General features: G+C 45.7%; 1 protein-coding gene across 1 annotated transcript in view; it reads right to left on the minus strand.

Annotated features, from left to right (window-relative positions):
• Positions 1–1,506: 1,506 nt before the first annotated feature.
• The window catches only part of ADCK1 (aarF domain containing kinase 1), a 155,050-nt gene continuing 128,769 nt past the window's right edge, over positions 1,507–27,787 (minus strand). Inside the window, exons 8-11 of the mRNA XM_054972008.1 lie at positions 5,424–5,573; positions 4,540–4,737; positions 3,691–3,884; positions 1,507–2,329 (exon numbers count right to left, since the gene is read on the minus strand). Coding sequence (XP_054827983.1) covers positions 2,161–2,329; positions 3,691–3,884; positions 4,540–4,737; positions 5,424–5,573 — 711 coding nt within the window. The 3' untranslated portion in view covers positions 1,507–2,160. The remainder of the gene's footprint in view (positions 2,330–3,690; positions 3,885–4,539; positions 4,738–5,423; positions 5,574–27,787) is intronic.

A 27,787-nucleotide genomic window follows, 5' to 3' on the forward strand; every position in this document is an offset into this window, starting at 1 on the left:
CCTGTTTTATGTCCCTGACTGCAGCTGGTTTTTATGCTGTTGGGCCAGCAGAGGGAGTCGATGGAGACCCAAGGAATGAACAATTGAAATAAAATTGCATTTCTCTTGAAACTTCACTCTTGGAAGAGAAGGCTTTGTTTTGCAAATGACAGATATACAGACAGAAGCTCTTCTAAGCAAGAAGAGATCCCTCCAAAATATGGAATACAGAAGCTTAAACGGTTAATCTTGAGCAGGCAATTCCGGAGTCTGAAAAAGAGACAAAATTATTAAGGAGCCTTTTTAGAAAGCTGACCAGCTGTAAGCTGCCTTTTCACAGTACAGAAGGTTAAGTCCCTTGTCTTGTGTCTCCCATCATCACAAAAGGGGGGAAACAGCTTAGCTAGTGAGATTGTTAAGGAGTTGTGTTTCTAGCTAACATACTAATTAAAGCAATGTGGGAATTTGATGATAAAGACTCTGAGGTAAAACTGAAGCCTGTTAGAAACAAAATGATCACCAATTCACACAGCCAAATTGTTATGTACAGAATGTAGGCTAGGTGCATTCATTCAGAGGCAACACTTGTTGATGCTCCATAGAGGGAAGGGTAATACTTTCTAAGGCCACACATGTGATCATTGTGGTAGAGCATAATGATAATTTAGTTAAACCTAAAAAAAACTCTTACATTCAAACCTTGCCAATTTTACATTCAGGAGAAGAAAGAGGTAAAGAAAATGGAGTGGGGGGACAGGAGAGCAGGTGGAACAGAAAAGCATGAAGTTGGAGGTCATATCGTAGCCCACTCCTCCATGCCAATGTCATAAATGCATTTATCACATGAACAAACATGAAGCTTCCTTATATCGAATCAGACCTTTGGTCCATCAAGGGCAGTATTGTCTCCTCAGGCTGGCAGAAGCTCTCCAGGGTTTCAGGTCTTTCCCATCGCCTACTGCCTGGTCCTTCTAACCGGAGATGCCGGGGACTGAATCCGGGGCCTTCTGCATGCAAAGCAGAGGCTCTTCCACTGAGCCACTGAGGGAATTTCAGTTCACACTGGAACACATTTCACTGCTATTGTGCCCAGAGCTAAACGAATGTGATCAACAAGAATTTGGGGGGGAAGAACAGAACAACAGTGGAGAAAACACAGGAGTCTGGTGGTTTAGGAGGAATGTTGTCTGCATTCTCTGCAGTAAATCAGTGAGCAAATAGCATAAATAATGGGGAGGGGGAGACTAATGTCTAAGCACCCACAGTACAAACCACTTCTTTGAACTCATTTGATTCAGCAACAGTGATGAAGGGGCAGAACCATCACATGTGGAGGTGCTTGACAACAGCAAGTGACATGTTACTCTCAGGGCAAAAGAATGCCAAACACAAATATGTGTACTTTTATCCTCCTATTGGAGGATTCCTTTCTTTATTTACACTTGCAACACAGATACATGACCAGCACACTCTTAGGAATGAATTCAGAGACAATAATAATATGTTGCCATTTAGCAGTGCTTTCTCTCTGGCTGCTTCAAAGACAGGCTGGCAGTGCTATCTCCATTCTATAATCAGGCAATTAAGGCCAAGAAGATGCAAATGGTTTGCCCAAAGCCCCACAATCATTCAGTGGCAGAAGTGGAGGAGAAGGCAGAGGTCCTCACATCCAGCTCTGATTTCACAGCCTATAACTCAGCAGACAACAGATTGCCTTCCAGTCCACTGTCCACTCGACTGCCACTTGGTTACAGAACATCTTAGTGGAAATAGGGATTCGTGCAGGGATTCTGCAATTCCCACTGGAGAAACCAATATATTATTAAGGAACTCATCTGTGAGGATTTTTAAGATGTATTATGGATTTCTGTATGGACCTATAAAAATGTACCAGCAACTCCCCCAAAATGTGAGAGACTTCAAGCTCCCTTACCCAGGCTACCTCTTCCATGAACTATGAAACTGGAAACCAGGATTTCTGGCGCCCGCTGAACTCTAGCAGCTGCCTTGCACTTTTCTCCCCATTTCCATGCCAGAGATAGCACGACTGAGAAAGACAACAAGAGACAGCACCATGTTATGTTTTACAAGAAAACTCCAGTGGAATAAATAAGGACAGATGGCTACAGTTGGGAAAGTCAAAGAAACAATGGCCGAGGCTTCTCCCATCAGTTCGTCTCACTATGAACAATGGTGCATCCAGCTAAGGAAAGCACTGACCCAGTTCCCCAGCTGGGAGCCCTTCAGCCGCAGGAAGAGTTCGTACAAGCTGATCTGCCACAGGCCCAGGGCTTCAGAGAGGGATATTTGTGCCTTTCTGTAGAGGGAATCAGTCTTGCTCCTCTGATACCTGGGTAAGAGACAGGAAGGAACACAATGAATCAACTAGGCCGCAGGAGGCCCGTGCAAGAACACTTTCTGGAAACGTTTTCATTAATCTGGTCTGGGCAGAACACAAAACACCAGTGTCAGTTGGCTTACACTCTGCCTCCTTACATATGGATCTAAAAGGTTTCCTTTAATGTTGGCAGTTCTGGATTGGAAAATTCCTGAAGATTCGAGGGTGTAATATAGGAAGGGCGGGGTTTGGGGACTTCACTGGGGTATAATGTCATAGAACTTGTGCTCCAAAACAGGCATTTTCTCCAAGGGAACTGATCTCTGTAGTCTGGAGATTAGCCATAATTCCAGGAGATCTCCAGGCCCCAACTGGAGGTTGGCAACTATTGTTTGCTTTTACTCCAGCTGCTCCTTCCTTCCCTCCCTGCCTCTCAAGCAGCCCCTGGGCTGGATCTCACAACACAGAGATGCAAGGATCATGGATCTTTCCCATATTCCTCTCCTGCTAACAATCCTTTCTAAATCCAAGAGAGTTTATTCCTGGGGCCATGGACATGAGCTGAGGAACTGCCACATGGGTCAGGAGGTTCATTTATGTATTTACTTAATTTGTACCCTGCCTTTCTCCCCACTAGGGGCCCAAGGCAACTTACACTGTTCTCCTCCTCTCTTCCATTTTATCTCCCAACCCTGTGCAGTAGGTTAGGCTGAGCATGTGTGACCCCAGTGAAGGTCACCCAGTGAGCTTCCATGGCAGAATGGGGATTTCAAGCTGGGTTTCCCAGATCCCAGTCCAACACTCTAACCACTACACATGTTGGCTCTCAGTGAGGAAGAGGAAGGCGCAAAATCACTCCCTTCTCCTCCTATCAGCAGAACTATCAGTCTATCCAGATCCTTAAACCCAGCAAATAAACTTCCCCAGGAAGAGAGGGAATTGAGGGAAATGTGGGGAAGATCTGCAGCCTCCAGCATCTTCTTATGCTTGTAGATCGTGGGATTCAACCTTGTTTCCTCCATGCTTTACACAAGCGTAAATCTAACGAGCACAACAGCAAGGGAAGAAGGAAAAGGAACACATTTTCCTCCCTTGCCTATAATTCCCTTCTGCCCTTCCTTTAGTGGGGAAAAGCAATCTCTGCCTGTAAGTCTACTCCTCGCTATAATTCACTCCAATCAGATTTCAGGGAATTGAGCACTGGGGGGAGGAGGTTAAATATTTCGTGGCACTGCTTCTAGATTATCCCAGGCAAGAACATACATGTTGCGTGTTCTATGACATGAACCTTTGCAGAATGTCAGGAAAGAGGAATTGTCCAGTTAAGAGCAGAGAGAGCAGTCAGGGATCCTGAGACAAGCTGAATTACTCACATGGAGTCAGCTCGGATGCAGCAGCGGGACATGTTGAGAAAGGAGCTGGCACTGGCTCGTGTTTGCAGAGCCGACTCAATTCCCCTCAGTAAATCGTTGGTCTTCAGTAGCAGCAACATCTGGCGAGGGATATTGTTGAGAAGTGTGTTGATCTGAGGTAGGTAAGCAGCAGCATTGGTCCGAATTTCCACATCCTGGTAAGAAATGGTAGAAGACGGGGATGAGAGGGACTTAAACTGGCCCTACTGACACCAACCGTATCCACTTGGCATGCAGAATGCCCTAAGTTCAGCCCCTGGCATCTCCAGTTAGAAGAATCAGCAGGTGGCTTCAATGACCTACCTGAGACCCTGGAGAGTTGCTGCCATGATCAGAGTAGACCTTGACAGAACAATGGTCTGACTCAGTATAAGGCAGCTTCATGGGTCTCTTTAAACCCCACGCTTTTTGTGACAGCATAATCCCTTAGTTCTCCACCCATGCTGAGCCTAAGAACATGAAACTAGAATAAAAGATATACTTCCCTGGTATATCTCTCCCTCCCCTCTCTTGCCTTTAGTTTTAGATGATAAACTCCATGGGGAAGGTGCCTACCATCTTATATTCTGCAAAGCAGAATGCACATATATGATCCCATATGAGCCAATAAATAATTGAGCCAGGGACTTTCCGCGTGGCCTTGCTCTGGCATATCTAAGGGGCTGCCTCTCTCCCTATGTTCCACCACAGCAGCTTGAGTCATCTGAACAGGACCTTCTGCAGGTGCCACCTTGCACATGGGCAAAATCACCATCATCTTTATTTATCATTAATGTGAAACTGCTGGATAAATGAGAACAAAAAATGTACCTCTTTTGCTGTAACTGGCAATCGGTCGATGCCCCTGTTGACGGATTCCCAAGACCTGGCAGTGAGCATGCAAGCAAAGAGGGGGTACAGATCACCGGCTCCCAATCTCTGGCTGTATTTTTTCACCCGCTTCATATCAGCTTTGATCAAGGCCTGCCAGAGTCGGCAGTAGTCCAAGCGGAAGCTGTCTGTCAGGGTCTTAAGAGAGCAGAGCAATTTTTAAGGGGGGGGGATCAATCAGAGATGCAAGACCCAGCAAAACACTTTCAAATAATATTACTGATTAGTTGTTGTAGCCGTCGACAAAATATTACTGATATTCAAAGATTAAGGTACTGGATTCCATGGAAAGATGGCTGGAGTTAGGTATCAGTGTATAGATCTGGCATTGCCTTTTTAATTCATGAAGGGGGTGACTGGACTCCAGTTTCACACACCTGGGAATGAGCATTTGCCTTGGATGGGGTCCATACCCCCCCACCCCCAGTTGGCTGTCTTGTGTTTTATAGCATTTAATGTGAATTGTCAAATGCCATCGTTCTTACCAAAGGTCTGGGATAGCCTCAACAGACTTACTCACTCATTCGGTTCAGATTATACTGCCCCCTAAGGAGCTGGTCAGGTGAGTTTCCTGGCTACTCTTCTTAGTGAACATCAATTCTCTTCTTTTACCAACACCCCAGCCCTTGCCCACTGAAATCTGTATCCCTTCATCATTATGCTCTCTGTCTTCCATTCATCTTTTCTTGTTTCTGAGCAGACACAGAAATATTGCCAGAAAACAAAGAACCCCACCACTGGGTACGGTAAGTTGCTGTTAGCTTATAGTTGTTTGCTGGTGTGACTGGCCATAACCCTGCCAGCTCCGACAGCTCTCTGCATACCTGATAAAGCCCATGGTCCAAAAGTATAATATGGGTCTTGCATGTGGTTGGGCACTTCCTCACCAACACGTTGCCAGGATGAGGGTCACAATGTACAAAGCCATTCACAAAGATCATTTCACTGTACAGTTTCCCCAGATTGCGAGAAAGCTGAGTGGAGAAAAGAAGGAGGCATATATGAGGCACGGCCCTGACCATGAAGCTAATTTGTCAGGGAAGAGTAGGCCTGGGAAGAAAGGGGTCGCCTAGTGGCAGAGTCGCCCTGCCTAGGCAATCCTGATCTCGTCCGATCTTGAAAGCTAAGCAGGGTTGCCTTTGGTTAGTACTTGGATGGGAGACCTCCACAGAAGACCAGGGTTGCAGAGGTGGGCAATGGCAAACCAAGTCTGTTGGTCTCTTGCCTTGAAAACTCCAGCAGGGGTAACCATAAGTTGGCTACGACTTGGCTACCAAGTTGGCTACCACCACCGCTGGCCTTGTCAGCAGATGACAACATGTGCCTTACAATTCCAACTGCTCCAGAAACAAATGAGAGAGTATCTACCCAAATATTCTAATGTGAGTATGGTATGCTTTAGTCAAATAGAACAGGTGTGATGGATCATTTGTCTGTGTAGAGCTGGAGGTAGCCAGGAGAAGGGTACAGGCTTGAGGCAAAGTTGGAAGTATTTCCTATACTATACTGAATAAAGTATAATACAGAGATTCGGAAGGATGAGAAATGTGCACCTTTTCCAACCAGCAAAAAAATTAATGGGGAGCTGAGTTTGGAAGGGGATCTCTTGGGGAAAGCACAAGAGAAATGTCGATCTGAGGCCTATTTTGCAAATCACACAGAGATAAATCTGAGCTTACCACAAAGTGCAGCCAACCCCAGCTCCTTAAGGAAGAATACCTTTATAACATACATGTTTGAAAACAGCTACTTTTGCTTTCACGGTTTATACTTTTAGACACATACATAGTTCCTTAGGAATAGCCTTTAAAAAGTAACATGAGAAATGACCCCTTGTGGAAGATAAAGGAAGTTTGTCTGGCAGCATATGTCCTGGTGAGAGACATCAATCCAGAGAAGAAACAGGCTTTATCCACAAATGATACAAGAAGGCTACTTTGTCTCGAACACAGAGTGAATATAATCCACACAGCATGTAATCAGGAAACAGACATGTTAAAAAATAGTCTCAAACCTATGCTCATTTAGACAATAGGCTTGCAGGCACAAGCTTTTACATTCTTGTAAATGGCCATAGTCTAAAAGATGCACATTAGTGATTACAGATCTCTGTTTTGTCATGAAGAATTAGAGTGAAGTTACAAATTATAATAAACATGAATGTAAGGTTTCTGCCCCCAACAGAAGTCCCATGAGTAAAACTTATCCATATACTGACTGCATAACGTTGTGTCTCTCCCTGCTGCCAATCTACATCATTGGCTGCCATTGATGGTATTGGGGAAAGACACAACAGGAAGGCATGTATGTGGAGGAGGAAGAGAGGGATAGAGCTACAGACAGCAGCCCTGTGTTTATAATAATCTGTAGTTCATCCTCACAGCCTTCAAAATACCATCTTGGGAGGCACAGCTTTTCTCTCATTAGAAAACTGCGAGCCTCATACTTGTAAGAATACAGAAATGTGAATATCTGAACCTGCCTAAACTCTGGACTGATGTGATGTCATGAATGTGACACAGAAAATGCCTCCTGTGAAAGTGGCCACAGTGGTTTCATCTCTAGCGTACATGAGAATCTCACTGCCCCTTCCCTGCTCTTGCTCTGCCACTCTCCACCCCTCCTAGCTCGACTGGATGTTCATCTGATTTATGATGTCTGCAAAGATGAACCGACACCATGAAGCTGTTTAAATCATCTTGTCACTGCCTCTGCTCCCCCTTTAGCAATCCCCCTCCCCGCTCCACAATCACCTCCTTATCAGCCGCACCATTTTATTAAAGTTAAAAACCTGCTTAGAGTCAGTAAGCAGCCCTGGAGCTTTGCATCTCTCTTTCACAATGGGGGCACGCTCACCCCTCCCTTATGCAACAAAACAGCCACATATGGGCGCGCACATACACAGCAGCCTCTGCCTGACAACCTCTTCCCCCAGCAAGACACAAACAGCCCCACAGCAGGCTGTCCAATAAGCAATTAAAAGACAATTATTATAAATGATCCTTGGCACATTTCCAAATGCACAGTATAAACAGCAAGCGATAAAACTGTATCAGGAATTGGGGAGGGGTGTTCTGTGCAGCTACCAGTAATAAGCCTTCTGCTTGCCCAACAGATCTGCAAGGAGGGTAGATTCCAGAAGAAGTCAGAAAGATCCCCTAACCAAGCAAGCACAGGCATGCAGCCTCCCCACTTCACACAAGTGGAAGGTGTTACAATCAGAAACATTATTAATTTGGCACATTATTTTCATCACTATGGGAGCCAAACTGCAAACTGCTGAAATTTTCTTCTTTATTGTTTTTTTAAATTTAAAATTTAACAAAACTTTAATCTGTAATGCTTTCCCACCCACATAGCTCTGTGTCCAGATTGGAAGATAACATACAGACACACACAAGAAGGAGGGAAAGAGAGTACGATAAGCCATGAATGATGATCATATTTCCAAGAATGCAGACCATATGTTGACAATATTGTTTATGAAACTGCTTCCCACAAATGTGAAAAAAATTGACCCCGCTTTCAAAAATCTCGATAGAGTCAGAGTTGGAAAGAAACCAGTGGTTCAGTCCTGTAGCTTTTAAATATAATGTAAGAAAACGCTGCTGTTCATTGAAAACTTGCTCCCTCAATGAAAAGACCTCTGATGGATAAGCTCAGAAAGAAGCTTGCCCTCTTCTCACATACAATTACTGATCTGTAATGGAGAGTCTTAGGTGTGTTCTTCTATGTCACTCTCTCTGTTCACACCAAATAATGGAAAGGCCCAACAAGCACAGGCAAAGAATCAGATACATTTTGGGCACCCTAGAACATGCCCCAGAATCCTCTGAAACACACTGGAATTCCATGGCAGACATTCTGTGGCAGAGTAACTTGTGTTCTGTCACTGTCATTTCACTTCCTATCCTGTCATCATTACCAGTTCATCAATGGCTACCTGCCATGTTTACTGAAGGGAGCCTCCATATCCAGAAGCAGCAAATCTCTGAATACCAAGGTTGGGAGGCAGCATCAGGGGAGGGCCTTAGCCTCTGAGCCCCGTTTGCTTTCCAGGGCAATTAGTTGGCTGCTGTGCAAAACAGGAAGCCGGACTACAGGGACCACTGGTCTGATCCAACAGGCTATTATTATTATTGTTGTTCTTGGTATTGGGATTATTACCGTTAACGTCATTTACAGCCCACCTTTCTCACCAAGAAACAAGGTAGACTACAAAATGTCTTTAACAAACAAAACAATGCAGTGGGAGAGGGTTGAAAAGCTGGGAAGCCTTTGAGAACAGAAGACAAGAAGCAGCAACGAAGGATGGGAATCAAAGGCAGAGAGAAAAGGGCCAAGAAGCGCTGAGTGAGCAAGGCCTGATTTGCAGGCAGCAGGGGGCAGAAAGAACGTTCAGGTCTGACCCTCCCCACTCTACACAGAAAACTCAGAGCTAGTCAAGGTCTGAGATAGCCCTGAGGGTCCAGGCAGCATCAGGAAAGTTCTGCTTCTTCACTGGCTTTCTCATAATGGCCGATTGGCCAGCGTTGAAACCTCTGTGGGACTGGAAGTTGAGTCTCTTGGGCTACAGCGCTAATGTGCTGAGTCACTGAGCTAACGCAAGGGGACAACAATGTAAATGTGAGCAGGAGTTAAGAGCTGCATCCAAGGTTGGATTTCCCCATTTATTTGTTCGGTTGTACCCTGTTCTCCCGAATGGAAACCCACAGCAGCTTACAACATTCTCCCCTCCTCCATTTTAGCTTCACAACAACAGCCCTGTGATGTATGCTAGGTTGAGAGAGAGAGATTGGCCCGAGGTCACCCAAGAAGTTTCCATGTTAGAGTGGAGATACGAACCTGGGTCTCCCAGATCTTAGTCTGACACTCTAACCACTATGCAATGCAAAAAAACTGCAAGGCAAACTTGTTTGGGTTTTTCTTTTTGTTATTTTTATTTATTTACAATGTGAACGGTAAGGAAGTTTCTAGGACTGAAATAGGACACGCTGAGGACCAAGACAGAGATTCATTGCCCTGCTTTATGGAACTCCAGAGCACTGTTTCCATTCCGAAGCTAATATAATTCAGAGCATGAGGTAACAGGCCTAAAGCTTGAGGGGTAGGAGTCTCAGTACAACGACAGTACCCACATGCGGACTTTCCTCTTGAATATCTATTATCTCCCCTCCCCCTGAAAGCATCATCTTCTATAGCTTGTGAATTCCTTCTGTGAAGGCTGAGATGGGGGTGTGTTTCTGCCTGCAAGATGCATTGGTGAGACTCAAAGAGGTGTGTGAAGCATAGACAGGCGCCTCCTCCCACAAGCATAACATCCCAGAACGCAGCCAGCTTGCTGGGATTCTGAGCACATCGAGGCCAGGCAGCAGCCAGAGCACTGGCAGAAATTTAAATGTTTTCATCAACATTAATCACAAAGCAGCAATAATAAGAAGCACTATCTGTGCCCAGTGTGTGGAGAGGCAGTAGATCTATCACCAAAGCTGTGCGTGCTGCCCAGCCCACTTCGTGAATTTGCCTGTTCAAGGTGAGGTTCCTTCATGTGTGTGTGTGTGTGCACGCACGTATGCACACAGGTGTGACAAAAGAGAGAGACTTTGGTATAGCCTCTGTTTATTCAAATACATCTGAGGATGTACGCTTAGATGTGTTATCCGAGGAATGTGGCACATGCACTTCTGAATTTGCATGACAGCCTTTAGCTGAAGAGGAAAGAAAACGGCATGAACTGTGAATCTGTGCCTTTATAGAGGTTAGAAAATAACACCTTACTGTGAATATCACTGAAACTTTATTCTTGGTTAGTTTCTTTTGATTTTGTCTTCTGTCATGAACAAAATCTAATGGCAATTTTCTGGCAATACAGCCCGGAAAATCCACAACCAAAATCTAATGGCTTTTAAAAAAGAAAAATGTCACAATATTACACTGTTTTAATGATGAGATGAATGCTCATTTCATTAGAGAACAGCAGCTGCACAGATCGTTTACTGGACCAATCAGTATTAAGAAAGAGAAATTTCATGAAAACTGATTTCCTGAATTCAGGGATTCAAAGCAGAAGCCTTGTTGAACATGTGCCTAAGCTGACAACACAGACACTGAGGCGGAAATTATTGCCTTTTTCCCAGACAGGGCTTTGTCATATGTTTTATTATTGCACCCACACCCACACATACAGTAGCACATTTAGGAACATTTAAACATCATATCAACTAGGAAATCTGTAGTAACTTGTTGACTTGACTGTGTATGGTTTATAAGTGTTTACAACTGGAGGATGTCCAAGTGAATATCCCTTTATTTTGCTATGTGTTGTTCATAGTGTTCTGTCTGGTTTGTGACTTCATATCTATTTATTGTTTATCTAGCAGTAATAAAATCCCATTATTGAACTTGAGTGTCAAGTCTTTAATATCCCAACTATATCGTTAGAGTAATAGGGAAGGCACCATATCACTGGTTTTCTCCTCTCCTCTCTCATTTGGCTCTCCTTGCCATCAGGTTGTGGAGTAGTGCCACCCACTAGACCTTGTATATATAGGAATAGAACCCGGTTTATATGTTAATCCTTTTGGTGCCAGTTTGCACTCTGGACGAGCTCAGAAGGACATCTCCTAGGGATAGAGGGTAGACACGGGTAACCAGTCAGGTAACACCATAACCTATAGGTCCTCAATGAAGATATTATGGCTATATGGATTATGGAAGACATGGATCGCTGTTGTATAGGATGTCTGCTCTTGGAATATATATATTACTGCTTGCCATTATTAAGCATTTGTCTTGTTATATATTTCTGTGCATTATAGTGGCTCTATTTAGTATTTACACTGTTACATTTCTGTTTTAGGATTATATATCTTAAAGATAAAAGGTCAGTGGCTCAAGTGTTCAAGAACTCATTTGGGGGTGATGTTTATTGAGTACTTTATTGCTTGAGCTCTCCAAAGGATCATCTAGCACTGAGATCCTAGCAATTATACTAGTTAGGCTGCTTACATTTATTTTGTGTAAGGGTTGTTTGGACTGGTGGTATTTCGGACATGATCATGCAATTTTTGTGCTTCCAGAGCAACCATTCGTTCTATTGCATTGTTTTAAATAGTAAGCTTTCCAAATTTCTTATTTAGTTACCAACTTTAGTGTTGTACATAACTGCAGCATTATTACTATTTTTTTCATCTCCCAGGAGCTGGAAATTATCTTTTTGGCAACATACTCCACTAGTTATCAACAGATGGAAGTTTAATGACCTTGCAAAGGCATTATACAGTGCAGATCAGGGCTTTTTTCTGGGAAAAGAGGTGGTGGAACTCTCAAGGGGGAACTGAGGGGAACTGAGGGGCAGGGCCACCAGACACATGAGTATTTTCGAGAGGTGGCTGAAAAAAAGCCCTGGTGCAGATCTTAGTTGGGATAAAATATTTTAACAAATTTCAAAATTATATTTTTAAATTAAAATATGCCATAAGATAAAATAGCAAAACATGATCTGTTAAGGAGTTATTGAAGGAGATTAGTTCAACTATACACTAGCGACCAAAATTGTGGAAACCTTTTGGGAAAAGTGTATTTATGAGGTTTGATGTCTCATAACACCACTTTTTTTTTTGGAGTAATACCATAAAATTATATATCAATGGAAAGATAATTTAATCAAGAATGTAATGCAATAACTTATATGATGGAAATTCTTTTAGAACAGTAGTTATAAAGAAGAAAATTGAAACACATAGAAAAAATGAGTTATACAACAATTCTAACCATGTCAGTTAATACTTAGTTGGGTAACCTTTTGCTTTAATTACGGCCTTACAACGCCTTCCCATGGAGTGAACCAAGTTTTTTAGTTCTGCAGCTGTTATAATGTGAAACCACGATTGAGTTATTGCTTCTATTAATTGCGGTTTATTGCTGGGTTGCTTCTCACTAACCAGTTTCTTTAGTCGGCTCCATAGATTTTCAATGGGGTTAAGGTCTGGGCTATTCCCAGGCCATTCCAACAGTGGAATATGATTATCTTGAAACCACTTTTTGCACACAGCAGCAACATGACATGGAGTTGAATCTTGATGAAATATAAATGCTTCATTATCTTGGAAAAGATCTCGGGTGGAAGGCTTCAGTTTGGGCTCAAGTATTTCTTTTTTTTTCTTTTTTTTTAAAGAATTTTTTATTGGATGGGTCAATATGTACATAAATCACCATACACCCTTTGTAACAACCATCACATTATATTATTCCCACCCATTCCCCCCCTTTTCAGTTGACTTCCAACAGCTCTCCATTCCCTTCATTTATACTAAATCACTATCTCCCAAGGATAATGTTTTTACTACAAACAATACCAATTGTTAAAGATAATAAGCAATTTGAAAAATGGCAAAGAAAGATTTTGAACTTTGTGTGGGCTGGGAAAAAACCTAGATTGAAAATGAAGGTATTATATGATGCCAAAGAAAGAGGTGGATTACAATTACCAAATTTAAAACTATATCATGAAGCTATATGTTTGGTCTGGTTGAAGGAATGGATGGTGCTGAAAAACTATAAGCTTTTGGCTCTAGAAGGATATAACAAGCATTTTGGATAGCATGCTTATTTATGGTATGATAAGGTGAAAGCAGATGCCGTGTTTTTGCATCATTTTGTAAGATGAAGTCTATTTATGGTATGGACAAAATACAAGAAATACCTGGAAGAGCAAACACCAATGTGGATTATACCTGCAGAAGCTGTAAATCCAAAGATGGAATATGCTGGGGAGGAGTGGCTGATGTATAAAGAAATTCTAGAAGTTAACCAGAATGTATATACTCTTTAAAAGAATGAAGAATTGCCATTTCAGTATGGTTGGTTTAAATATAGACAAATAAAAGATTTATATGATGTAGACCGTAGAAAAGTAGGTTTTAGGATGGTAAATTCAGAAACAGAAGAATGTTTACTCCAAGGGGGGGGGGGAATGATATCTAAAGTATATAAGATTTTGTTGAAATGGTTTACAGAAGAGGAAGTTGTTAAAGTTCAAATGGTAAAATGGGCAATAAATTGTAATAAAGACATACCAATGGAAGCTTGGGAGAAGTTGTAGAAAAATACAGTTAAAATTTCAGCATGTACCACTGTAAGAGAGAATGTTTATAAAATGATGTATAGATGGTATTTGACACCAAAGAAGTTAGCCAACGGTAATAGTCAAATGTCAGATAAATGTTGGAAATGTAAGAAACACGAAGGTTCATTTTATCATATGTGGTGGACATGTGAGAAAGCTAAGCAGTTCTGGGGAGAAATAATAGAAATTATGTCAGATGTTTTACAGAAAATTGTGAATAAATCCCCAGAATTGATGTTATTGTGTATGAACCTAGAAGAATTTGATAAAATGGACAGAATAATGGTGTTTTATATGATTACTGCGGCTAGAATGTGTTATGCATAACTATGGAAGACTCAAGAAATACCATCAGTGGAAGATTGGATTTTGAAAGTAATGAATACGGCTGAAATGGACAAGTTAACAAGAAAGTTAAAAGAACAAGACACTTTGGACTATGTTATGAACTGGGAGAAATTTAAGGATTACATGGGGGAAAAGTGGGACTTGAAAGGAAAAATGTGACCTTTGGATAATTGTTAGAAGGGGAGAATAGATCTTTACTTGTTTGTAATTAGCGATGGAAATATGATAGTATATGTTAAGAAGAATACAGTAATATTGAAATAAATATTAGAGATATATTTGGAATATGATAGAGATGAGTATATCATGGTTATATTGTACTAAAGGTTAGCTTATGTTATATTATATAGTATATATTATAATGTAGAAATACTTAAGGTTATGTGGGCTCAAGTATTTCATTTATGTATTTTGGGGCATTTATATTACCATTTATCACGCAAATTCTGCCCACACCTTTTGATGTCATACAACCCCATATCATAACACTAACTGGGTGTTTCACGGTAGGTGTAATGCAATCAGGATGCAAATCTTCTCCGATTCTTCTTCTCACGTATTTTATGCCATCACTACCAAACAGGGAGATTTTGGTCTCATCACTCCAAATAACACTGTCCCATTGTTCCGCTGTCCAGTTAACATGGGTTTTAGCCCAGTTTAATCTTTTCAACCTTTGTTTGAGAGATAACAATGGTTTTTTTCATGGAATTCTAGCATTAAGACCAAATTCCTCCAGTCTGCGCCGAACAGTCCTTGCACTCAACTTCACATTGAATTGTGCCATTTCGTTCTGTATGATTTTTGTTCTTTATGATTGCGCCATTTCATTCTGTATGATTTTCTTCTGTCACCTAGGCTCAGTCTCTCAGTTCTTCTATCATCCCTTGCTTGTGTGCACCTTTTCCTGCCTTTACCAGTCTGGTTTTGTGGTGATTGAGTTGCCTTATACCTCTTTAAAAATTTAGAAATGCCACCTTTGGTTAAGTTTCCACCTATTTTTCTTCTAATTTCTTCATAACTGTAGCCTTGTTCACTTAATAGTACTATTTTACATTGCTTTCTGGGTGACCAGTCAACTCTTTGTACCATTTCTTTAATTTTATTACGTTTTACAAGCTCACTAAATGAAAGAACACAAACCAAACCAACCAACTTGATAGCAATCACATAACACACTGACAAATGACCTCCTCTCAGCTCCAATACATGACATCAATAGCTGAATCCTACTGTGACCTGATTGGCTCATTGCCAAAACAAGATGACACCTGATTGGCTCTCTAAAGACTCATGCTCATTGGCTACATTCAAATGAAGGAAAGCTACTTCCTATCAACCTAAGCAAGTTGTGCTTCCTTTTCCTGGTTATTTGGCTATAACATTTGATAGAATACAGATAATTGAACAAATTTGTTGCATTACATTCTTGATTAAATTAGCTTTCCATTGATATATAATTTTATGGTAAAAGCAGTGTTATGAGCCATCAAACCTCAAAAATGCACTTTTCCCAAAAAGTTTCCACAATTTTGGCCACTAGTGTATATTGTGTTCTTGATATTTTACTAGATATGTGTTTGTACTTTTAAGGAACACCATCTTTTAGAGACCACTGAAGAAGAGTCTTTAGTTGAAACATGGGTGGTTTATGATTTTTATCTATACATTTTCTTACTTTGATCTACATGATATTTTAATTTTAACTTATATATAAATATGTCTTATGTATTCATTAAAGCCAAACCGTTCTATTGGAATTATGTATCTTTCTGTGTATCTTATCTATCGCTCAACCTTTTTTTGGCTTATCAATCAAGAAAAATCAATTTAGTCCAAAGCTAAAGGCTTGTTTCTCTTTCTCTCAAATTTCCCCAAATATCGACTCATGCTCACCTATGTATACAGACTTATAATGCCATACCAGGTTTGAGAAGTACACATGCAAAAGCCCTACAAATGCAAGATACCTGGGGGGGGGTGCATTTGTAGGGTCTTTGCATATGTATCATACAGCTGTCATCCAGACCCTGCCCCCAACAAGCTTACAAACAAGGCAAGCCAATGTCCTCTTTGCCTATTGTTGCCTCGCCGCAGCAATGGTGTTCAGAGATCTGCAGCCTCTGAATATGGAAGTTTAATCTAATCATTATCATCAACAGCTAGTGAGGAACCGATCTTCCAGAAATGTTAAAGTCCTTCTAAATTAGAAGGCTACATCCTATAGCAACAAATTCCACAGTGAAGCAGTACTTCCTTTTATCTGTTGTGAACCCACTGCCCAAAAGCTTCATCCAGTGCCCCCAAGTCCTACTATCATGGGAGAGGAGAGAAATGTTCTAGCCATTTCACCATACCACACATAACGTTACAAATTTCTATTATGTCCCTCCTAAATAGTCTTTTCTCTTAACTCAAAAACCTTTCCTCACACTGTAGGTGCTCCAGCCCTATAATCATTTAACTTGTTCCAGGTCTACAATATTGTTTCTGTGATTACTATGGCCAGACCTGTACACAGTATTCCAAATGTGACTGCACCATATATCAACACAAGACTATTGAGATACTGGCAGATTTGTTGTCAGTCTTTTTTCTAATAATTACTAGCATAAAATATGCCTCCCCCCCCCCCAACCACTACTGCACAGAGTCAACATTTACATGGAACTCTTTACCACAATCCCCAGACTTCCCTGTGAAGAATTATACTGAAGCCTAGTTCTTACGTGCGGGACTGCAAAAATCCAGAGAATTCTAAAGAAAAGAAATAACAGAATTCCCTTTGTACAACAAAAGCATGCAACTGTAATGGGACTAAAACACAGTGGAGCCTCCATTTGCAAAGGCAGTTTACCTCTGACAATCATACTGGGAACAGTAGGGGATTGACAACATTTGGCTGGCCACTGTAAAAAAAATGCTAAGTTAGATGGTCTGGCCCATTTTGTAACAATTCTTATGTCCTTAATAAGATGAACTGCAGAGAAAGCGGCAATATAAAATACTAGACAGGGATTTGGAGGAGCTTCATGGAATCAGGAGGGGGAAAAACTAAGGAACAATAAGACAGGTTTTGTGGGCTTTAAAAGGATGAGTCAAGAGGGATGCAACAGCAGTTTGTAAATACCTGCTAAGAAGGAAGCTTGGCACTGAGTATTTAGTTAAGCAAGGGATAATTTATCCTCTGTATCAAAGGAATCGCACAAAGTGGTCCAGATATATCACACATGCTTACTGTGGACAGGCAGCGCAGTACAACAGAAGATTTGAAATTCTGAAAGGCAATGTTAGCTGTCTTATGTTTCCTCTTTAGTTTCTTCTTTCAATCCCTTCAATCCTCTGGTACCAACCTCTTACAAAGACCAAAGATTACATCTGCCATTGCATGCCTCCATCCATATTCATCAGCAGCACATCTTTGGAACTCATTGCCAGCAGATATTTGTGCGATTCAGACCCTTCCATTGTTTAGGAAGCACCTCAAGACACGTCTATTTTCACAAGACACTATTTTCTCTTATTTTCCAAATAAGTAAAATTTTAATTCCGTGCTTCCATTGTTTTCCTTTACATGCTCCCCTTTCTTTGTTCATATTTGTCTGTTACTTAAATTGTGAGCCGGTGGGGAGGTATTCTCAGCCAGATACTGTGCAATTCCTCTATGATGACAGAGTAGTATAGTGATGTACAGTGTCAGTCTAGGACTGGGGAGACTAGAGTTCATGTCCCCAAACAGCCACAAAGCTCACTGGGTAGCCTTGGGCCAGTCACTCTTTATGAGCCTAAACTAACTCACAAGGTTGTTGTAAGGATAAAATGGAGGAAGGAAGATACATCTTACCCTGCACTAAAGGAGGAGAGATGGGATAAAAATGTGATAGAAAACAATAATAGAGGTATCTAGGAGACTTTGCCCTTCCTTAATAGGGAAGAGCTGTGGCTCAATGATAGAGCGTCTGCTTTGCATGCAAAAGGTCCCAGATTCAATTCCTGGCATCTCCAGAAGAAGAAAGGATCAGGCCTGTGGGCACCCTTGAAATTTTGAGAGGGTGGTGAGCACAACCTTAAAATGGCTGCCACAGGAAGCAGATCCAGTCCCAAATGGGTGCCACAGGAGGTGAAGCCAAAGAGAATATCTCCCTCCTCACATCTCCTGGGAAGAAGGAAAGCCTGAAGGGGGAATAGAGTGAATAAGGAAAGCCCAGGTGCTTATCAGCCCTCATAATCTTCCAGTGAAAAACTCTTTAGTTTTAATTAGGGTGGCCAATAACGTGTCCAGCCACTTTCTGAGAAACTCTGTGGGCAACAAAGGAAGTACTGGTGAGTGCTATGGCACCCATGGATACCACATTGGAGAACCTTGCCATAAATCAATAATTCAAGTTCCTACAAAAGATCTTTGGAGTCCCACATGTATCCTGAATGCCCTCCTTAGATTAGAGGCTGGGCTGATCCCCTTGGAGACTCACATGTGGCTACTTGCACCCACCTATTGGCTAAAACTCATCTTCAGCCCAATAGGTTTAGCTCTTTTGATTCCTGTTGATACTCACCACTCAATCTGGCAAAGATCAATTGAGGGGAAACTCCAGGAGCATGGCCTTTCTCCTTAAGCCTTATTGCATCTTGGATACCAAAAGAAGCAATCAAATAGTGGCTTCTGGATCATGCCCTGCAATCAGATAGGGCACAGCTACAGAAATACCCAACAATTCTGCAGCATGCCAAATGCTTCCAACCACCAGATTATCTTAGATCCCTTGAGAGCGTGAATTATTGGAGATCCTTTACCCTCGCATGCATCAACGCTTTATCTCCAGCCCTCCTGGAAGGTAGATACCATCGTGTTCCTGTTCCTCAGCGGCTCTGACCATGCCATACAGGGAAAGTAAAGTCTATTGAACATGTTCTGCTGCACTGCCCATTCTACAATAACACTCGATCTCACTATATAGCTCCAATCTTGTAAACTTTATCCGGAAGATCAGACCAACATTATGTCTCCCTCCTTCTTGCAGACTCTTCCCAGGAGATAACTAAAAAAGTTGCTAAATTTTGCCTTTGGGCCTGTGGGATACACAAGCAGTTGACTGAGCCTCAATAACTTACTTCCTTGTCGGAGCAATGTATCATCTCTCTGGCCCCCTACAACCTGCTTCCACAGTTCTGTGCTCGCCACATTATATGTGCCCTCTCTATCCTTATTTTTATTGTTTTTATTCTATTCTTCTTTTACTCTCTGGAGCTGATTCTGTATCGAAGTAAATTGATTGAAATTGAATAATCTTCCTCTTTTCCTGTGACACAACCACTTATGAATATGCTTCTCTGCAGTTATACAATAAGGTGTGGTGCCCAGTCCTACACAGCCTATACAAAAATTAAATGAGTATTTTATAATCTCCTTGTTTGCCATCCTCCAATATATTTTGTTGGCACAGCTACAAACTTCCCTGTACTACCAGGAAGGTTAGTCTGGATGTGTTAACAGGAAGGGAACCTAGAAGGCAACAACAAATTTAGAAAAAGGAGGATATGTATGAAATTGTGGAAGCCCGTAGTCATCATATGCTTATTAAGCTGCTAGCCACAGGGAGTTTTCTCTGCTTTAAAATGGATACAAGGAATGGTCCAAGTCATGTTGGTGGCCACGACTTGGTGTTGGTGGCCATGTGCCAAGGAAAATGGATTTTAAATCAAATTTAAATTTGATTTAATGATCCCTGGCCCCAAGGAGGCCCGCCTAGCATCGACCAGAGACGGGTCCTGGCTCTAACCTGGTGGAATGCTCTGTCTAATGAGACCAGGGCCCGGCAGGATTTGTTATCATTCCGCCAGGCCTGTAAGACGGAGCTGTTCCACCAGGCATTTGGTTGATGCTGGGTAGGGCCCCCGCCAGCCGAAGTAGGGTAGAATGGGGCCCACATATTAGAACATCCACCTCCAAAAAAGAGGTCTCCTTCTTTAATTATTTTTCAGTGACGGTTGGAAATGTATTAATGAACTGTTTGTGCTGCTTGTGTTTGTTTTAAATATTTATATTGTATTTATTATGTTTTAAATTGTGCTTGTAATTTTAATGTCTATAAATGTGATCCGCCCTGAGCCTGCTGGTGCGGGGAGGGCGGAATACAAATTTAAACAAATAAATAAAATAAATAAAATTTTAACCCATGCTTGACGAGCACTAAACTTCAATCAGTACTTAAATCATTCCAGTCATTGCAGAGTTGGAGAAGTGATGTGAGTCGGAGAAGGACTTGCACAAGGCCACTGGTGGCTCAGAATTCCCGGCTCTTCAGCATTTCCTGGGATGAAAAGCTGTTTCATATGGTAATTAAGTTGAACCAACGAGCCGGAAGCATACACTGAACATTGTCTCATCTGACATTTCTGGAGCAAATTCCCCTAGTGGGGAGACTGAGGTAGAACTCAGGGCAAATCTAAACTTTCCACAGTGCATATGCATCTGGGAATCTTGGGCAATGCTTTTTAATTGTACAGTATTGGGAGGAGGGCATGGGAGAAGTGGTGACAGGAGGGTTGCCAGGTCGGGGTTGGGAAATTCCTGGAGATTTTGAGATGGAGCCTGGAGAGGGTGGGGTTTGGGGAGGGGAGGGGCCTCAGTGCAGTATAATGCCATAAATTGCACCATCCAAATCAGCCATTTTCTCCAGGGGAATTGATCTTTGTCACCTGGAGATGTTGCAATTCCGGGAGATTTGCAGCCACCACGTGAAGGCTGGCAACCATCAACAGGGGTATGTATTCTTAACCTTTCCCCCTCAACCCCCTTCCCCCGCCACTTTTTTCTACTTGATGCAAGAAACATGTGGAAACCACGGCTAGGAGAAAAGCAACTGGAGTAGTTGCAGGGGGTAAGTGGTGGGTAGGGGCGATTGCAGCAAAAGGAAGGACTTGCACCAGGCCACTGGTGGCTCAGGAAGTAAGTACATCAAGATGTCCTCCAGACACCCAGACAGCACTGCTACTAAAAAACACCTGCAGAGAAAACTGCAGTGCTCAGATTACCCTTTCAATTGAAAACATCCGTGGATTTTAGCAGGGTTGTGAGAAGCCAGTATTCCCTTCCTTAGAGCCAAGCCACTGAGGGCTTTTTACAAAACAAAAGCAAATGTTTTAAGCAAGGATGCTGTTTCAGCTCACATCCTGCTCACTGGTTGCAATCAGGGAGGGAACTGTTTGCCAAATTGTTGTCCCAGTTACTGGCACACACAGCCAACAGACAGATAGTTTCTATGCACCTGACCTGGATGAAACACAGTTCTAAGGTTTAAGCATGGATTAGGCAACACTTGTGGCTTCGCATCTAAAGGGGTATTCCAGAATCAGATTTCTCAGTGAGGTCAGAGATAAGGAAATCCTTTCCAATCACAAGCAGTAAGGTCAGTAGTTAGCAGACACGTTGCTTCCACACAGCCACTCCCTTCTCTGTTGCTTTTAAGCCCCATGCTGTTTAACCAGCTGTGCTTCATCGTGCACCAGCCTGCTGCCTCAGTCCTGCTCCTGCGAGCACACGTCATCGCTGTTGATGCTGGACCGGTGTTGTGCTGCTAGGCGGGCACTGTGCCTTCTGGCTGGAAGGTCTTTCCTTGTCTTCCTCCAATGGCATTCCCAAGGCTCCAGTGATGAGGGGGGAGACTGCCCTGTGCCTGGCTGTTGCCAGCCCAGGGCTGGAAAGCTGAGCAGCCAATGTGCTGGGTCCTCCTGGCTGCAGATCTATGTCTGGCCCTTCAGAGATTGCTTCCTCCTACACAGCCTCTGCCACTGGCTGTGGGTTTGGGTCAGGTTCACTGGTCGCCTCTTCCTTAGAGGAGTCCTCTGCATCTCTTTGCTTTGCTGGGCTTGGCTGGTCCATGACAGTTGTGTGGACACATTCAAATGAATTTGGATGTGTCCATTTGTATGTGATTACACTCCTTCCATTCTGAGATTTACAGCATGGATCTTATGAATGAGTTCCATACATGCTAGTCACTCTCTGCCATGGAGAGTGCTTCCTCTAAAACTTTTGTCTGCACAAAATCAGTGCTTTCCAGTGGGATCTTATGCAAACAGAGGTTTTAGAAGAAGAGGAAGTGCTTTCTATGGCACAGACTGTCTAGTGTGCATGGAACTCATTCATAGGATCCAAGCGGAGACTTACTACTTAAGATATCTGTGTCCCAATGAACCTAGCCAATCTTGTGACAGTTCACAAATAGATGCTGCTAAATGAGCTGGTACAAAAAGCAGGCAATATACCCAAAGTCTTTTAACGTATGTATCCAACTGCACGGGGCAAAGAGGGGACAAACCATGAATAATTTCCTCTTTGACAAGTAGGTCACTTTAATGACCCATGACCCAAAGGAAACATTCTGCAACTTTTTACTTATTATTACTGAGACACAACCTGGCCCTGTAGCTCAAGTGTCTACACTGCAGGCACAAAGCTGCTTGGAATGGTAATCAAGATTAATTTCATTTTTAAAAAATTGAAGAGCTCACCTCATATGTATGCACTGAAGTTCGCCTATCATGTTTGAGTTGCAGTTCTCAGTATGCCTGAATCTAAATTGGCAACATGTACTGCTGTGCTCTGCTGTGTCCTAGATGCGTTGTACGCTGCCCACCTGTTTCTACCTTGGTGACTTCATTTCCCAACTGACCACTGGAAAGAGATGGAACAGATAATGCAAGACAGTGTCCTTTCCTGTTTTGGTTCTATTTATTACTGTCTCTTTTGATTTGAACAGATACTAGCTGTTGGCCCTAATCCAGCCATAATATTTGCCAATTATTTTAAGAGACGGCGACACTAACTTCTATTGATCTCATTAAAAGTAAAGGTCGTGATGTAGCTCATTTCTCAGGGCTCGATATTACCTCCTCAGGCCAAAAGAATAGCATTGATTTTGGAACCTTAATCGAAGGTTAATTGGATTAGTGGATGTGTGTTTTTTTTCAAATCCTGCCTTTGCAGGTCTCCGGTCAAATTGGTGTGAAATTAGCAAAGGCACTAGGAGTGGGAAGGTCTGGACAATAGAGCTTGCTCAGCATCACAACTGTCACTCTGCTGCATTCCTCATGAGCAGGAGTGTGGGTTGATACAGAAAGCAAAGGCAGAAGATACGGAGTATTTGCCCTCTCTCCAGGAGTAGAGGATGCTAACATTCTTGCAACACAGAGGATTAAATATAGGGCTGTCATGTAGTTTGTAGAATGTGTGGCTGAAGCGGTAACGTACTCAACTAGGCAATTAGCTGTGGAGCTGGTTTATCTCTGACATAAAAGAGTCCAGTTTGGACCCACTATAGAAATAGCACTTTCAGCAAGGTCTATGGCGGATTGAGGTGGTAGCATCCTGAAATGGTACAGTGGACTGCAGCATTTCAAGGGTGAATTTATTTTTGCACAGTACCCCATGGCGGAAAAGAAATATGCACGAAGAAAACTAACATATTGAGGAGAAAGGATCTAGTCCAACTCATTCCTCACTTTGCAGTTTTCTACTTGCAACTTTTTAGATGTAGGAAAGCGCGAACGCCCGACTTACCGGGCGGGGAAGTTTGCTGCCGATGGGGGAAGGGAGGGCAGCGTGGCTGGCTGCCTGCGAGGCCGGCCGGCCCAGCATGCAACGGGCCGGCCGGCAGCCAATAGTTTCAAACCCAGGCGGCCAATCAGGGGCCGCCTGGGGGGGCGGGGGCTTCTGCCGGACCTGGGGAGGTAGGCTTCCCTCAGGTCCGGCAGTGGGACATAAATATCGGTGCCGCCCCCTCACCCCTGCATTCGGGCTCGGCGGCGACAGGAGAAGGATCGGCGTCCGGAAGAAGAGCGGAGGACCACGTGCCCAGAAGAACGGAGGGAGCGCAAAGTGGGAGAGGTGTAGCTGAGCCTCTCCCTTGCGTCCTCCGCAACGCGGCTCCCCGGCTCACTCGAGGCTGAGTCGGGTGGGAGCAGGAAGCGACAGACGGGCGCAGCGCAATCGAGGAGCGGCTCCCCGGACCGTGCTTGCACGAGCCGGGTGGGAGTGCGGCGATCGGGGCCAGGGGTTGGGGCAAGCCCACATCCCGACGCGGCAGCAAGGAAGCCGCGGGCCAAGCACGTCCGGAGGGAGGGAGGCCGGAGTGCCCCATCCCCCGTACATACAGGGCATGGCTCCAAAGAAGCAGCGGGCCTTACCGGCGCCTGCAAAAGCCCCCCGCTCCTCATCATCCGGGCCCGCACGGAGGCCGGTGGCGGGGGGTGGACGCAGCGTGAGGCCAAAACAGCCGCCCAAGGGAGGGCAGCCTGAGGCCAGCAGGGCTGCCCGGGGGGGGGCAAGACGGGGGCAAACACCCGCAAAAAGGGGACAGGGCACCCAGCAGCAGAAAGGGGGGGGAGGCAATCCCCTCCGCCCCCCGCCCCAATGGGTGGTAAGGGGGCGGGAGGCAAAAGGCGAGCTGGGTCGTCAGCCAGCCGGGGGAGGGGCACCCCGGGACAGCACGGCAGCAGCCGAGACCCCTCCCCCAGTTCTCTCCACAGTATTGCAAGGGCTCTGGAAGTGCTGACAGCCCGGGTAGATCGCCTGGGGAACTCCGGGCCCGGGGGGGCATTGCCTCCTGTGGAGCCGGTAGAGGTCCCCAGACGATCCCAGGCCCAGAAGAAGAAAGGCACCATGGCACCCAGAAGGCAACGGGACACGCAGTCCTCAACCTCCAACAGCTCCAGCGAGGAGAGACAGCCAGTCGCAAAGCGCAGGAGGACATTGCGGAAGAAGGCGCGGCGACGCAGAAGGCATGAGGCTACGAGCAGCGAGGAGTCATCAGGTGAGTCTTCCTCATCGGAAGAAGGGGCCCCTGGGGAAGAGTATTGGGGGGCAGCGGCCCATGTCCCAGGCATCCCAGGGTGGGCCCAGAGGCGCAGGGTGGCCCAGACCGGCGAAGGGGACCCCCGGGGTGCATGGGGGTCGGATCAGGGGGAGGGCCCCCCCCCAGGGAGGACCCCAGGGACGATGAGGACCCCCCGGGGATGCACCTGGCACGGAAGGTCCGTGAGCGTATCCTGGATGGATATTACATTGACGTCTTCAGCCTCCTCAGGCCAGAGGCTGAGGACGGCAGGTGCGCCCCCTCCTCCAGGCGGGATAGGAAAGGGGGCAAGAGGGAGGTGGCGGACCGCTCCTTCAACAATTGGCTGGAGGGTTTCTCCGTCTATATGGGGGTGGTCCAGATTGCATATCCAGAACGGGGCTGGCACCTCTCCAATCACCTGAGCAACGTGCTGCGGGCCAGGGCGCTGGCGGGGGACATGGCCGCATTAGATTATGACGAGGCCTTTCGCAAAAGGGCCTCCCACAGCCCCAAGGCCCGATGGGACCTTATCAGCCAGAAGCTCTGGCTGCTCTTGGTCGGCCCTCACATGCGCACTAAGGGCGAAGGCCCCAGGGGGGGGCGCTGGCCAGGCCGCCGGGATAAGCCGCGCGGCCTGTGCTGGGAATTTAATCAGGGCAGGTGCCAGCGCCCCAAGTGCCGTTACGAGCACATTTGTGACACATGCGGGGCCCCCCATCCCCGCCAGTCATGCGCCCGGGGGTCGCAGGCCACGGCGCCCTTTCGGGGGGGCCGGGCCTCCAACAGTGGGGCACATAAAGATGGGGGAACCGGCTCCAGCACTGCTCCATCCGCCGTCAGCGGGAAATAGCTCCGTGAACACGGAGCTGGGCCTCGCCCACACCCCGGTTCGGGTCGATGCCCTCCGCCCCCTTCTCGCTCGATACCCTAATAAGCTTGCGGCGGCCTTTCTGCTGGAGGGGTTTACAAGGGGCTTCCGCATCCCTTTCACCGGCCCGCGGGTTGCCACCTCATCGGGGAACCTTAAGTCCGCTAGAGACCTGCCAGATGTGGTCGCGGCTAAACTAGCCAAGGAGGTGGCTCTCGGCCGGGTGGCGGGCCCCTTCCCCTCTCCTCCTATTCCCAATTTAAGGGTCTCCCCACTGGGAGTTGTCCCCAAGAAGGCCCCGGGGGAATACAGGCTAATCCACCATCTCTCTTACCCCCGGGGGTCGTCAGTTAACGACTTCATTCCCCAAGAGCTATGTACCGTGAAGTACGCCTCCTTCGACCAGGCAGTTCGCCTGGTGCGGTCCTGCGGGCCCGGGGCCCTTATGGCCAAATGCGACGTGGAGTCCGCCTTTAGATTGCTGCCGGTTCACCCGTCAGATTTCTGCTTACTGGGGTTCAAATTCAAGGGGGAATGGTACGTGGACCGGGCCATGCCGATGGGGTGCTCCGTGGCATGCGCGGCCTTCGAAACATTCAGTACTTTTATTGAATGGGCGGCCAAGGGCCGCTTGGGGTCCCCGCACATCAGCCACTACCTTGATGATTTCCTTATAATAGCGCCCCCTGGTGGTGGCACGTGCGCGTTCCGGCTGCGGGCATTCCAATCCCTGGCCGCCGAGCTGGGGGTTCCCCTCGCGCAGGAAAAGACAGAGGGCCCCACCACCCGGCTCACCTACCTTGGCATCGAGCTAGATTCCGAGGCAGGGCTTTCCCGCCTTCCCCTTGACAAGCTGGGTCGATTGCAGGGCATCATCTCAGGCGCCCTGGCCCAGGAGAAGTGCACTCTCAGGGAGCTGCAAGCCATCATTGGGCACCTAAATTTTGCCTGCAGGGTGGTTGCCCCAGGGCGCGCCTTCTGCTCCCGCCTCTCCAGGGCCTGCAGGGGAGCATCTGCGCCCCACCACCATATCCGCTTAACAGCGGGAATCAAGGAGGACCTCAGGGTGTGGCTCCAATTCCTGGCCCATTACAATGGGGTCTCCCTGTGGCAGACCCCCCTATCCCCGGGCGCCGGCCTGCAGGTTCAATCGGACGCAGCCGGCAGCCTGGGGTTTGGCGTTTATTTTGAGGGGAGGTGGTGCGCCCAACGGTGGCCCCCCTCTTGGGCCGGCTCGGGGATCCTTAGGGACCTCACCTTCCTGGAATTCTTCCCCATTCTGGTGGCGGTGACCGTCTGGCGGGAGCAGTTTAAGGACAGGCGCGTCCTCTTCTGGTGCGACAATCAGGCCACCGTGCAGGTTATCAACAAGCAGTCCTCTCGCTCTGAGCGGGTCATGCGTCTCGTTCGCCGTTTCGTCTTATGCTGCCTTGCATTTAACATCTCCTTCTCTGCTCGCCATGTAGCAGGTTTGGATAATGGCATCGCGGATGCACTATCTCGCTTCCAGTTGGAGAGGTTCTTCAGCTTGGCTCCAGAGGCCAGCCGCGCACCCGACCCATTTCCAGCAACTCTGTGGGCAGTTGGCGAAGCACCGTGATGGAGGGGATCCTGAATTCAGTGGCACCATCAACCCGGCGAGCCTACACAAAGGCCGTGACACGCTTCCTGGCCTTCGCCGCGAGCAACAGCAAGCGGGCCCCCTGGCCGGCGTCCCGCACGTCGGTGCTGCAGTACCTTGCACACATGCGGGGCCAGGGTCTCGCACCCAGGACCATGCGGGCGGCCCTGGCAGGCATCTCCTTCTTTAGCAGGGCAGAAGGGCTCCCAGACCCCTGTGATTGCTTCGAGGCCCGCCGGGCCATAGAGGGGTGGGGGCGGCTGTCCCCTCGCCCTCCTGACCAGCGGAGACCCATCACCTTCTCCATCCTGGGGGCACTTCTCAAGGCGGTCCCCAGCATATGCTGGTCCGCCTACGAGTCGCAGCTCTTCCGGGCGGCCTTCACG

This window comes from Eublepharis macularius, chromosome 2, assembly GCF_028583425.1.
Source record: "Eublepharis macularius isolate TG4126 chromosome 2, MPM_Emac_v1.0, whole genome shotgun sequence".
NCBI lineage: Eukaryota > Metazoa > Chordata > Lepidosauria > Squamata > Eublepharidae > Eublepharis > Eublepharis macularius.